The sequence below is a fragment of the Chionomys nivalis genome, chromosome 2, assembly GCF_950005125.1.
Source record: "Chionomys nivalis chromosome 2, mChiNiv1.1, whole genome shotgun sequence".
Lineage (NCBI taxonomy): Eukaryota > Metazoa > Chordata > Mammalia > Rodentia > Cricetidae > Chionomys > Chionomys nivalis.
In genome coordinates, this window is record NC_080087.1 from 125,830,219 (window position 1) to 125,844,660 (window position 14,442).

Below are 14,442 nucleotides of genomic sequence, written 5' to 3' on the forward strand. Positions count from 1 at the left end.
GGTATGGGGTTAGATGCCTAGGACCTTTACCAACGAGCAGGTGCTCCGGTTGCTCAGAAGACAGGTAGAAAATTTGGCAGATGATAGCTGGGATGTTTTTCCATAGTTTTTTTTTTTTTTTTTTAAAAATTCCAGAGAATTTGGAAATTATTCCCAGTAGCAGGATGTTGTATCTCAGTCAGCTTTGTGTAAAACATTATAATGTGATCAGTAGTAGGGGAGGCCTCAGTATTTAGAGCAAACGAGTCAATGTTTCCAGACTTGTATCACCTATCAATATAGAACCATATGTTAAGAAAAGAATCGGCAAAAGTATAACTTATATTTCAGGATTGCCTTGTTGTGAACACTAATGCTACATTTGAACAGCAATACATAACAAGAGGGATAAAGTTTCTATGTCTAGGTTTCTTCATCTCTTAAAAGGGGACAAGGACAACTCTGTTAATGTAGAGTAGTGACAATTAAATAAGACACTAGCTCCCCTCTAAAACTGTAATGACAGTAGTGGAGACTTACTCCAGAGGTTTGGGCTTCCTCACTATGGAAACAATGCTTTCTTGAGTGCCATTTCTTTGAGTGCATTTCTGTTAGGAACATGACATTGAGGATTTCAGAATTTCCAAGTTCTCTGCTCTTGAAATGATGCTGTGGTTCTTCAATTCCTGCTTTCCAATTTGGCCTTGGAGTTGAAGGATTTCCCACTCTGGCTGGAGGAAACACAAACTGTTCCTGCGTGAACCTGTGTGAGCTCTTGGGATTTTCTTCTCTGTGCCTTTAGACAACTTACCCTTGGCTTTAAGCTCTCATGCACACATAGTTATTCAGCTGGTAAGTGGAGGGGGTGGAGGAGCCTCTGCAAGACTCCAGGGTCTCGCTCTGCTGTAGTCTGTCCTGCAAACTGGAGCTGCTCTGACCCCCAAGGCCTTTACTCTTTGGCTTCCCTCCCTCAGTCCTCCAGAAGCTACTAAGTTGAATCTGGGCAGCACTCCAAAATCAGTCAGACTTGCGTGACTCACCTGGTCTCAGGAAAACTTGTTTATTTGTTTATTTATAATTGCTCACCATATAGTGTTTGAAACTTCTATTGTTTCAAGAATTTTTGACTACAGTCTCCTTCTCTCCAGTCTTCCATCCCTCCACTGTTTGGAAATATAACATGGTATCCACTCATGGCTGAGTGGAAGATCCTACAGGTTTCTCACATTGCATGTACAAGGGAACTAAGGTTTAGAAATATTTAGAAATTCTACCCAAAATTCCAGCCATTAAATATTAAAGAAAAAAAAACCAACAAATAAAAATAAACCTCCAAACCAGGATTTTCTTCATGTGTGCTTTCTCTAATGCCCTTTGTTGCTTCCATCAGAGGAGTTAAACAGATTCTAACTTGTTTTTTTTTCTCTCTCCCTCCTGCCCTCCTTCCTTTCTTCCCTCCTTGTAGTAGGAGCTGCGGGCTGTGTTCCTGCCACCCCAGCTCCTGGTCGCCTGGCTAGCTTATGCCCCGAAATAACAACACACAAACTGTATTCTTTTAAACACTGCTTGGCCCATTATATCTAGCCTCTTCTCTGCTAACTCTCGCACCTGGACTAGCCCATTTCTAATAATGTGTGTAGTACCCCAAGGTGCGCTTACCCGGAAGATTCTAGCCTATGTCCATCCTGGGTCGGAGCTTCATCGCATCTGCCCCAGAGAGGAGAACTATCGAGTCTGGCTCTGAGAGGAGCTGCTCTGCATCTAAGCTCACTTCCTCTTCCTCCCAGCATTCTGTTCTGTTTACTCCACCCACCTATGTTCTAACCTATGAGGGCCAAGCAGTTTCTTTATTATTAAACCAATGACCTTCCTCCATCACCTCCTGCCCTTTCTTTCTAAGACAGGTTTGGTTCTTTTGTTCATTGATTTGCTTTTTTGTTATTATTTTTGTTTTTCTGTTTAGCACTGACCGCCCACCTCCTCTGCCTCCCAGGTGCTAGGATTAAAGGTATGTAGCACTATTGCCCAACCAAAAACTGACTTTTAAATACTCAACAATGCACTGTAACCTTATTAACCAACTCTGACAAATTTGGGCTAAAGATTTTGGGGATTTTTTTTTTTGAAAAATCAGGGTGAAGGAAATCTGTTATCTTTCACCTAGTTCAATATTTTTCTGGGGGCAGAGCTCCCACTTCAGTACTTCTGTCATGCTTCTGCTCATGGGGAACATTTGCTATTATCTCCAAAGGCGGGGAAGCTTTGCCCATTTGAGTGATCAGATACTGCCAGGTTTTCCATGGGAGACTCTCCATCTGGCTCAAGTTTCTGCTTCTGCATTTCCTAGAGATGTGGCTTCTTTATAAACATGTTGGAATTACCATTTACAAAGGAGCAAAAACCATTGCTGAGGTACCTCGGCACAATGAGATGAAATAAGAAATGTCCAAAGAGTACGTGTAAATAATTGCAGCTCACTTTTGTTACCTTCACCGCACAGTTGCCTTTAACATTTTCTAAAACAGTGGTAAAGTTTTGAGCAGAAAAACACATGACATTTTAAATATGCCAAGAGAGAGGTATCATTTAGATAGTGAATATTCACAAAAACTTGCTGTTTTACACTCCCAGGGGGTTCTTTGCTTAATGAGAAAGGAAAATTTATCCTCTCACAAGTACAATGCTATAAGTTTATACTAATATATGGATACATCCACAAACACAGATAGTCTGTTTTTGTCATAGGCAATATACTTGTAAATAAAACATTATGTAAATAATGCTATGCCACACACAGTTCTTTCAAATGTGTGCGAGCGGCTGATTCAGCAGTGGCAAAACAAAGTCACATGCAATGGTTTACACATGCTCAAATGTTTAAATATATGTACATTTCACAAAACATAAAAGCATTCTTAGTTAACCATTTCAACATATTCTCAATATCATATGAGAATGAAAGTTTAGCCATGCATCTTTTATCCATTGACTGACACACGCACACACACAGACACACACATTCTTGGACATCTTATCCACCCAGAGACACACACAATTACTTTTCTTATTTCTAAAGTGAATAGAATGGTCTCTGAAATCCTCTCCAGTTTCAAGAAGTATGGTGGAAGATTAAACTCAAATTTCCTTATTGCAGGACACCATTATCCTTTTGATTCTCCATTAAACCCTCAGACAATTATCTACTCTATTATTTCCATGAGGAAAGTTAGTTCAGGAAGATTAAATAATTTGTCCAAGGTTCAATGATGCTTAATACATTAGTAAATCTAAGAGTCTGAATTGTGGTATGTATTCTGCTCCTCACTGCTTATCAAAGCTACATGTTAGTAATAAAGGTATCAATCTCAAAACAGACAAAGAACTCTTAGAACATACTTTTGCGAATCTAAAATGAAAATATTTGCCTAAAACATATATTTGTGGAATTTGAAAAGAACAGTACAAACAATGCTTTCAGTTTTGTTATGATCTTTAGTATATTTCTTACACTGTGCTATCTCGGACAATAGGAATCTAGTACTTCAAAAAATAACTCATAGTTTATAGAGAGAGCAGCACAGAACATTTTTCCAGATGTCCTTCAGTGAAACTGACACAGATACATGGTGATCGCTTAGAATATGAAAAATCAAGACATTTCTTGTTTTAACCAACTTAGCCCGATGTTCCCAAATGTTCACATGCATGGCTTAATATCAAGATGGCAGTGTGTGTTTATTGACAAAGACACGCCTTAGATCCAGAGCACAGCCGTGTCATTGGACAGAAATCAGCATGCCTTTAACAGTGATTCATTAGTAAAGTTGTGATGACTGACACTTGGTTGTATATAACCATGCAACTTAATACTGGTACAAATTTTGACCAGGAAACATGATTTGGCACAATTCAACATGTGCTCGCAATACATATATTTTATTTCTAGTAAGGTCAATATTATCTTGCTCTTTTGGAGTCATTATACCATATAAGCTCGCATTAGCTTGTCTTATGAATAAATAGAAATTCGTCAGGCTTAGACGAATACATATTTTGATTTTATTTAGTCAGACTTCATTCTATCATTCTATTCAATATATTTTCATAATGTTGTTCGGCAACATTTCTTTACTGAATATTTTATCCCAAATAAATAGTAAGTAGCAAAGATTAGGAGTCACTTATCCTTATTGCAATTTTGGCCAGCTCCAGATCTTCACTCTTTACTCTCTTGACAAGAACAAAATCCTAAGTACTATACTTTCTGATTTTCTGTATTTCCACTCACGTTCTGATTTGATCTTGGGCTCCCCACAGCTCATCCAACTTTTGGTTTATTTTAACCTTTTTAAACAGGGTCAGTTAGGATGTCTGTAGAGAAGCATAGGTTTTTCATAATTCTCTAAGAAAAGCCTTATGACAGTATTTCTCAAGCACATTGAATTAAAATTAATTACCATATGTTCCTTGAAAAAGGAATGGAAAAGTAGAACTGAAATTACGTTTCCTTAACCTGATGACAGGGTTTGCAGTCTCTGTTTTTTATGTGTCTCCTCATTTTACCATGGATTCTGTGTACTTTTCCTAACATTGGTGTATGCTGAGGAGCTTGGCAGTCATGGAGAAAAAAAGAGATTTGCCATACCTAGACTCTAATATATTGACTTGTGCAGCAAGAAGATAGATGCTGAGATTTATTTAAAATCATGTTCGCCTGACTGTACAAAGACCTTTCCAACTGGATAGCAAAGGTCAATAAAAAGTCAGTAGCAACACATCTAATAATGACAAGAAAATATAGAGCAACTATTAATTTGTGCAATCGATATCCCTATAAAGCCTTAATTCCTGTTATTAGAATGTACACCCTTAGGTTTTACCATTCAAAGTTCAAAATTTGAAGACATGAATAGTTGAACGCCTGCTTAAGATAATCAAAATGGGTTTAGGAATGGGACTTGTTTGACCCCTTGGGAGAAACTCCCACGGAGATCTGATGCCAATGCAAATTTACATGTCAGAACATTGCATTGAAATATTAATTTCTTACATAGAACAGTATGAAATGAAATACTGATACTTGAAATATTTTATTCATTCTTTTGAAATCCTTTATTCTTCACAGTGCCTTATCTTTGAATTATGGCAGACCATAGTGCCTTAATGTCAAGAAAATTGCTAAAAATCTTTCTTTTCTTTTTGAAACTTTCACTTATATTCAGGACCCTTGTACTTCTACCTCCTAAGCATTACCTGTGTTTGCCACCATATACAGTAACTAAGAATGATTCCAATATCATTTATATATTAATAAGCAAGGAAAATACAAATAACAGTTTAAATATCTCACAACTTGCATTTTCAGATGTTTAATTGTAATAGCACAAAATCAGTTCCAAAACATGTACAACAATTATCCTATAGTTTCAGAATTACTCTTTGTATAGTTATGTTTCTAGGCCCGAGAATTAATAAGGACTATGTTTTTAATAAAGAATTACCTTTTCTTCTTAGATATTTATTTCTTCCTTAACCATGGAAATTTTGCCATATCAAAATTTTAACCTATCACAAATAACTGAAAGATTTTGAGGAATTCTCAAAAATTAAAAAATCTTAAACATACATCACACTATCAAAGCAAAGATTTACTGTCAATTCCTCACTTAACAGAGACCAACATTAAATATGGAGAAGCAGCAGCACTTTAATCTTCTAAGTGGATGACTGGAATCACTTTGTTTAGCAGCAGATTCCACCCTATTCATCATCAGCAGGGCTAAAACGTTTTATCTGCTTGACAATTTATATACTATTTCAGGAAAAATGCTGCAAATAGTTTTGTAGAGCATAAAACACTTATCCTCAATAATAGATGAATATGCATATACATTTTAGAATATTTCTAAGCAATTTGTTAATATTTTATAATTAAAGTATCTTATTAAAATGTTTCAAGTTCATCTTGATACAATGTTGGTTCTTCTCCACCCACTTGCCTGTGTTTTAGGAGGCCCAGCTATAAGGGTACACATGAAGCTGTCAGCAAGCTTATGGTGTGTCTACATTAGTATCACCTCTCTTCTTCGTGGTTTATTTCTTTTTGTAGTCGATATAATTCTTTTGTAATAAGACTCATAATATTGATAAGCTACAAATACCATAGTTGTTATATTCAAAACAAAAAATTACAAATAAAGTATTACCAAAACTTTGAAGAGAAAAAAAGGATTTCAGAAAAAAAAAATATGTTAGCTTGGTGACAAAATTGAAGCAAAAGGGATCCTACCTGTTGAGTCAAAGTTCACCTCATTGCCAGGACTTGGACCCACATCAATGGACACAATTGGAATGAGCTTCCGGAAGTCCCACAGCTTCGTAACTCCACGGGCATCACAGGATGCTATTATGTGACCCTTTAAAACATATAAAAGAAATATATATATATAGTAACCTACAATAAAAACAAAACTATGAGATTTTCACTATAGTTTTATCAATGCCACAGAAAACATAGTTCTTTAACTTAAAAAGAATTCATTATGACTTCATCTTGGTTATAAAATTATATCAAACTGTGTTCTTATTATATAAAATCTTTTTTTGATGTTTTGTACATAAATGTTTATTACACAACACAACAAAAAATTCATACAACAAACATTTAAAAGAAATATTCCAAAATAGTAACTCTTTTTTTATTTTAATCATGCATATTCTGTATCATGCATTTGAAAAAAAATGGCTCTATAAGTAATTTTTTGGAAACAAGGATTCTCTGTAGCTTTGGAGCCTGTCCTGGAACTAGCTCTGGTAAATCAGGCTGGCCTTGAAATCACAGAGATCAGTCTACCTCTGCTTTCCAAAGTTCTGGGATTAAAGGCTTGTGACACCACTGCCCAGCCAATATTTTTTTAATTAATTAATTAATTTATTTATTTTTACTTAAAAATTTCCACCTCCTCCCATTTCCCTCCCCCTCCCCCCATTCTTTTCCCCCTCTCTCTCCAGTCCAAAGTGCAGTCAGGGTTCCCTGCCCTGTGGGAAGTCCAAGGTTCTTCCCCCTCCATCCAGGTCTAGGAAGGTGAGCATCCACACAGTCTAGGCTCCCACAAAGCCAGTACATGCAGTAGGATCAAAACCCACTGCCATTGTTCTTGGCTTCTCAGTCATTCTTCCTTGTCTGATACGTTCAGAGAATCCAGTTTGATCACATGCTCCACCAATCCCAGTCCAGCTTGCTTTGGTGAGCTCCCATTAGATCAGTCCCACCATCTCAGTCGGTAGGTGCACCCCTCGCGGTCCTGACTTCCTTGCTCATGTCCTCCTTTCTTCTGCTCCTCATTTGGACCTTGGGAGCTCAGTCCAGTGCTCCAACATGGGTATCTGTCTCTAGCTTCATCCATTGCCAGATGAAGGTTCTATGGTGATATGCAAGATATTCATCAGTGTGGCTATAGGACAGAGCCATTTCAGGCTCCCTTTCCTCAGCTGCCCAAGGATCTAGCTAGTGACATCTCCATGGACACCTGGGTACACCTCTAGAGTCAAGTTTCTTGCCAACCCTAAAATGTCTCCCTTAATTAAGATATCTTTTTCCCTGCTCCCATATCCACCCTTCCTCCATCCCAACCGTCCCATTCCCCCAAGCTCTCCCTATCCCCCCTTCTCACTTTTTTCTCCCCGTCTCCCTTTACCCCCATCCCACCCCCACCCCCAAGTTTCCAATTTTTGCCTGGCAATCTTGTCTTCTTCCAATATCCAGGAGGATAAATATATGTTTTTCTTTGGGTTCACCTTCTTATTTAGCTTCTCTAGGATCACGGATTATAGGTTCAATATCCTTTATTTATGGCTAGAATCCACTTATGAGTGAGTACATACTATATTCATCCTTTTGGGTCTGGGTTACCTCACTCAGGATAGTGTTTTCTATTTCCATCCATTTGGATGCAATTAATAGCTGTTGTATTAGAACAAGGAAGAATGTGTTTGGGTGAAGCAGAGGGAAAACAGAAAAGTAGATAAATCAAGTGTAATGAAGACATTTAAGGGGTTTTTCCCAAATAGTAATTAGCCTGACCTTACCCTTTGGCAGTCTAGACTGTCTGTGTAGACCTTGGCCTCTCAAAAAAAAATGTCAATTTTTTTTTTATTTTTTTATTTTTATTTTTTATTTTTTGGTTTTTTGAGACGGGGTTTCTCTGTAGCTTTGGAGCCTGTCCTGGAACTAGCTCTGTAGACCAGGCTGGTCTCGAACTCACAGAGATCCGCCTGCCTCTGCCTCCCAAGTGCTGGGATTAAAGGCATGCGCCACCACCGCCCGGCAAAAATGTCAATTTTTGAGGACCACTTCATATCAGTAACTGAGGGTGAGCTGATGGGCAAGCGGGGCTCTTGCTTTTTATCTACTTTTCTCTTCTCTGTTTCTGCTCAGAGTCTGTGCTCATTCATAAATGCGATGACCTGACCACATCAGACCACACCACTGTTCACATTCAGCAGAACTTTCAATTACAAAACCTTTCTTTTCCTTTTTTAATTTTTAGAAATGTTAAAGGCATTAGTTTTCTTACTGGACAATTTTCTCTGTTATTTTAGTCAAGGTCATATTTTCCCCTTTCTTATTTACTGCCAGGCATGTATCCTTTCTTTAAGAACTGAACGAAATGTTTAGGAATTCAGAGAAATCTTTTCTTTTTCCCTAAACACACCAGCCATGCAGGGGATGCCATTTGTTTTAAAATTCTGTAACTGTTGTCATTGGCAAAGCAATGTGAAATCTGTGTCCCCAATCTAAGAAATGAGATGCTCAATCTTTCATGACTTAAAAGGAGCAGAGAAAATCTGGAATGTCTTCAAGAATATAAACACATTTTGTAAGAATTGTGAGGAATCAGCTAGTTCCATTCCAGGAAAATGAAAGATCAGCACACAGGTCTTAGCAGGGATTATTAATGCTACAAATTATAAAAAGTTCTTTCCAAATATAAAGACCTTCAATCATATTCAGATATCACAAATGGAATCCTTGTTCCACTTAGAGAACATAGTAGATATGTTTTAATTAGAATTTAATTTGGGTGTACCTCTCAAAACAGACATGCTTATTGACTTGGACTTTGGAGACTTGAAATTAAAGTGAATTTAAAAATATACCTTATTACAATGAGTATTAAAACATGAGGAAATACACTAAAAATAAAAATAGCCTCATTTATATTGGGTGAAAATAAATATTAAGATGTTTTTATGTTTAATACCTAATGATGTTGCTCTCAGATGATCAATGTTCTGTAGTTTAAAAATATTAACATGATACAAAATAACATGCTTTTGATAAACAAGGTGAGTGCTACATAATATAATATAAGAAAATTAATTTATAGTAATAGTGACAAACTTTTAAGCAATGACCATAATTTAACCATGTTTTTTTGTAAACAAGTTTCTGTTTCACACAGTCCCTGAGTTATTCAGTCCCAAAGAAACACACAGAGGTTTATATTAATTATAAACTGTTTGGCCTATTCCTCAGGCTTATTATAAAATAGCCCTTACAATTTAAATTAACCCATAATTCTTGTCTATGTTTAGTCATGTGACTTAGTACCTTTTCTCAATAAAGCATTCTCATCTTGCTTCCTCTATGTCTAACTGGTGACTCTTTGACTTTCCTCTTCCCAGAATTCTCCTAGTCTGGTCACCCTGTCTATACTTCCTATCTAGCTATTGGCCAGTCAGTGTTTTATTAAACTAATATGAGTGACAAGAGCATTGTCCCACAGCATTTTTCATTTTCTTGGGAACTTAGAAGTTATACTTAAGGATGTAGCATGTTATACTAAACATAGTAACTTATTAAGAGACAGTTGATCCTTAAATTTGATAACTGCATGATTCTAATTAATAGCTACTTAGTTATACCAAACAAATAGGTCACATTTAGAGCCTATCATAGTGTTTATAGAATAATGGAGCCCCAGAAAATATACATTAAATTAGAAGGTGGATAATACAATCACAAAGTTGATTGTAATATTTTAGTTTACTCTAAGATAAGCCTTAACAGTCTTAAAATTGATATTAATTTTAGCCTTCATGACTTTAAATCAGAAGCTACAATGTAGATGAAAGGGTTATTAAAAAATTTAGACTATCCGAAAGACTCCACAAACCGCCTTTTCTCATCTCAACCAAATCAGAAGGGTATCAGTATGCCACCTAATGGAGGATGCCCTTTTGTATGCTGGGAACATGTTTTATTACCATTCATTAATAAAGAAGCTGCTTTGACCTATGGCAGGGCAGAATAAAGCCAGGCAGTTATCTGAATAGAGATATAGAGAGAGTCTTAAGTTGGTGACATGTAGGGCTGCCAATGGAGAAAATTGACAGAAACTTACTGGTAGTTCACAGTCTCATGGGAATGTATAGATTAATAGCAATGGATTAATTGGGCAAACCTTCATAGGGCCAAATTAGGCTCTCTGAATGTGGAGGACAGCTGTGAGCGCTTGGGCAGTCTGTAGGGCCACTGGTAGAGGGACCAGGATTGATCTCTAGTACTTGAAGTGACATCTAGGAGCACATTCTTTTTTGAGGAATATCTTGCTCAGCCTAGATACAGGGGGAAAGATACTTGGTCTTCCCTCAAAGTGAAGTGCCAGACTTTGTTGACTCCCCTTGGGAAACCTTACCCTGTCTAGGAGTGGATGGAGAGGTGGGGTGTTAATGAAGTCAGTCACAAAACAATCCCACACCAGTTTGGAAATATGAATAATAAAAGGGTCATTTATTTAAAGGGAAAAAATCTTACAGATCACCATCTTAGACAACAGCCTCCTGCACGATCAGGAAAAGCGTCTGATAGCCAGAAAGGGAATCCGAAGCAAGAGAGACAGCGGAGGGATGCTGCTGCTTTTTTAAAGTGAAAGATACCACACCCCAGTGGGCTGGTATCTCAAAGGCTATTGGCTGAAGGAGCAAAAGTAGGTTCCATAGCAGGGTGTGGAAAAGGAAAAGGAAATAGGAGGAGGGGAGGGAGTGGGAATGGGGATAACTATGTAAAATGAGAAAAGATCGTACTAAAATTCTTAATAAAAAAGAAATGGGTTAATTTAAGATATAAGAGATAGCTAGAAATATGCAGGAGTCACTGGCAAAGCAGTGTTGTCATTAATATAATTTCTGTGTGATTATTTGGTCTGGGTGGTTGGAAAACAAAATGCAGTCTCCATTTACAAAATCGTGCCAACATGGGTCAACTAAGTCCACATAAAACCCGAGAGAGCTTGGGAAGGAATTCTGGATACAAAAGAACAGAGCTAAGCATGGCTTCTTGGTAGCATCGTTTTCTCAGGAAATCTCTGCTGGTGGCAGGCAGAGGCATGGTTCCTTTAAGAGAAGGCTTCCTGAATCAGCATTAATAGCAAAAACTGGGACTCCATTAAGTGACAGCTTCCTGGTTCATGCTGGTATCACAAATGGCTATGACTCTCTCAAAGCATGCTTAAAGTTACTTGGAGACAGGATGGGCCAACTGTTTCCCAGAGCTGGTGGTGGACTACCTCCACCATGTTAAAAGCCCCAGATATGTGGAGCCAGTATCCAGGGCTGCCACCACCACACTGCTTATCATTTTAAAATGCTTCTTGTCAGAAAAGGATTTCAGATACACAATGGGAGAAATTCAGACATAAAAACCTTCTAAACAAGACACAGTGTGTTTAAAAACTGTAGGTAAGCGAGAGAGAGAGAGAGAGAGAGAGAGAGAGAGAGAGAGAGAGAGAAAGAGAGAGAGAGAGAGAGAGAGAGAGAGAGAGAGAGAGAGAGAGAGAGGAGTATAGACAGTTATAAAAGAAACAAATAGTTTTAAAGAATAAAGATGTTTTTAAAGAGACAGTAAAAGTATATAAATGAGTTCAGACAGTTATAGATTAAAGGAGTAAAGAAAAATAAGCCACATAAGGATGGAATATACACAAAAGTCAGGATTATGTATATTATTATGTTTTCTGTAAATTTTTTGACTGCAGAGAGACAATTAACTTTGGGGCTGCTAGGTTAAACCAACATAAAAGTATCTTGACTTCAAAATTTGGGTCTAAGTATATATGTTGCTTTGGAAAAGAGGTTCTGCTTCTATTTTGACAGAAGATGAGAACCTATGAATTCCTTCTAGGCTATGTGGTTTAATGAAACAAGTCGTCCTATATGTCTCCATGAACCCTAAATATATTTCTCAAAAAAAAAACAACCATAGTTCTTTGGAAAAAAATAACTATACCCAGATTTCCAAATGATTGTTTATAAATGTTTACATTTGAAAAGTGGTTGATTGTAAGTGATTAGTGGTCACAGCTAATTTCTATAAAAAAGAGGAGGATATGATATAGAGACGAATATTTGGCATTGGTATGGATCTTTAGTTTATCGATACAAATTTATGGTTGATTTTGTTACACTGTATATATCTATCTCTGTTCTTGTTTAAGGTATTGTGTTTGTGCAGCTCATTTAAAAATGTAATGTATAGGGCTAGCGAGATGGCTCAGTGTTTAAGAGCATTGCCTACTCTTCTAAAGATCCTGAGTTCAATTCCCAGCAACCACATGATGGCTCACAACCATCTGTAATGAGGTCTGGCGCTCTCTTCTGGCCTGTAGACATACACACAGACAGAATATTGTATACATAATAAAATGGGATGTACTCACTCATATTTGGTTTCTAGCCATAACTAAAGGACATTGAGACTATAATTCGTGATTCTAGAGAAGCTAAATAAGAAGGTGAACCCAAAGAAAAACATATAAGCATCCTCCTGAATATTAACCTTCATCAGGCGATGAAAGAAGACAGAGACAGAGACCAACATTGGAGCACTGGACTGAAGTCTCACGATCCAAAGGAGGAGCAGAAGGAGAGAGAGCACGAGCAAGGAACTCAGGACCGCGAGGGGTGCACCCACACACTGAGGCAATGGGGATGTTCTATCGGGAACTCATCAAGGCCAGCTGGCCTGGGTCTGAAAAAGCATGGGACAAAACCAGTCTCGCTGAACATAATGGACAATGAGGACTACTGAGAACTGAAGAACAATGGCAATGGGTTCTTGATCCTATTGCATGTAATGGCTTTGTGGGAGCCTAGGTAGTTTGGATGCTCACCTTAATAGACCTGGATGGAGGTGGGTGGTCCTTGGACCTCCCACAGGGCAGGGAAACCTGATTGCTCTTTGGGCTGAGGAGGGAGGAAGACTTGATTGGGGGAAGGGGGGGATGGGAGATGGTGGCGGGGAAGAGGCAGAAATCTTTAATAATTTAATTAATTAATTAATTAATAAAAAAGAAAAATAAGTAAATAAATATTTTTAAAACATATAATGCATAATTAAGAGATACAGATTAATCAATAGTCATCTATAATAGTCAAACTATAGACATGTTATCTACATTTTATAGATATACAGAGATATATTTGAGATAGATAGATATTCTTTGACTCGTTCAAAGACCTTCAGAATATGACATTTAAAATGTTTTAAGAACTGAGACCTTCTCAACAGTGAGACATGTCTGCTTCTGGTAGCACCAATTACTTCAGAAAAGTTGATGGTCATCGAAGAAACTTGTTACAGAATTTGCTTTCAATTGAGAAGGCTAGTCATTTGGGCAAGAAACTGCTCTTGCCTGGACTGCTTGATGGTATGTGCATAAACTAGACATGCAGGACCCTCAGAAAAGTGACTGCTGAACATTCCAAAAGACAGTATGGTTCTTCAGGGTTCCTGATTCACAAAAGAAACTTTCTGATGCTCTGCAGGACACAGAAGAAAGCAACTGATGACCTTTGTCATTACAAGGCAGAACAGATCTTCAAATTTCCTGCTTCCTGAAAATGTCTGCTGGATACTATGGACCTATAGGCTAAAGATGAATGCCCCAATGCTACAGAAGAACTTTGGATGATGGTTCACCCAGCAAGATGTCTCTGTTAATTCTAGAACTTTAGACATTGTTTAAAATGTGTTAGAACTTTCCATTTTTATTAAAATAAAATAAAATACTATTTAGGGAAAAATAATAAAAAATAAAATGTACTTCTTATTTACTTAGGTAATATTATATAGTTCTGTGGTCTATGATGGGTTAAAGACTGGATAGTTATAAGTATAGTTTTCCTTAGTTATGATAAAAGCTAAAATAGATATAAAACTTTAGACTCACAAACATAGGATAGATAATAGAGTATTTTCCTTAATTTGCCAAATATAAATAGATTAAAAATGATAACTATATATGTAATTTTACTATGTTAAAGTAAAGCCTTTATTTTTATTTAGACAAAAAAGGGGAGATGATGTGAGATGCCATCTGTATATTGTGAATATGTTTTTTTGCCATTCACTAATAAAGAAGCTGCTTTGATCTATGGGAAAGCAGAATAAAGCCAGGCAAA

General features: G+C 37.1%; 1 protein-coding gene across 1 annotated transcript in view; it reads right to left on the bottom strand.

The window, feature by feature from the left end:
• Window positions 1-14,442, bottom strand: part of Spag16 (sperm associated antigen 16) — a 931,645-nt gene that overhangs the window by 223,947 nt on the left and 693,256 nt on the right. The window contains exon 16 of the mRNA XM_057761301.1: window positions 6,269-6,395. Within this exon, the coding sequence (XP_057617284.1) occupies window positions 6,269-6,395 (127 nt within the window). The remainder of the gene's footprint in view (window positions 1-6,268; window positions 6,396-14,442) is intronic.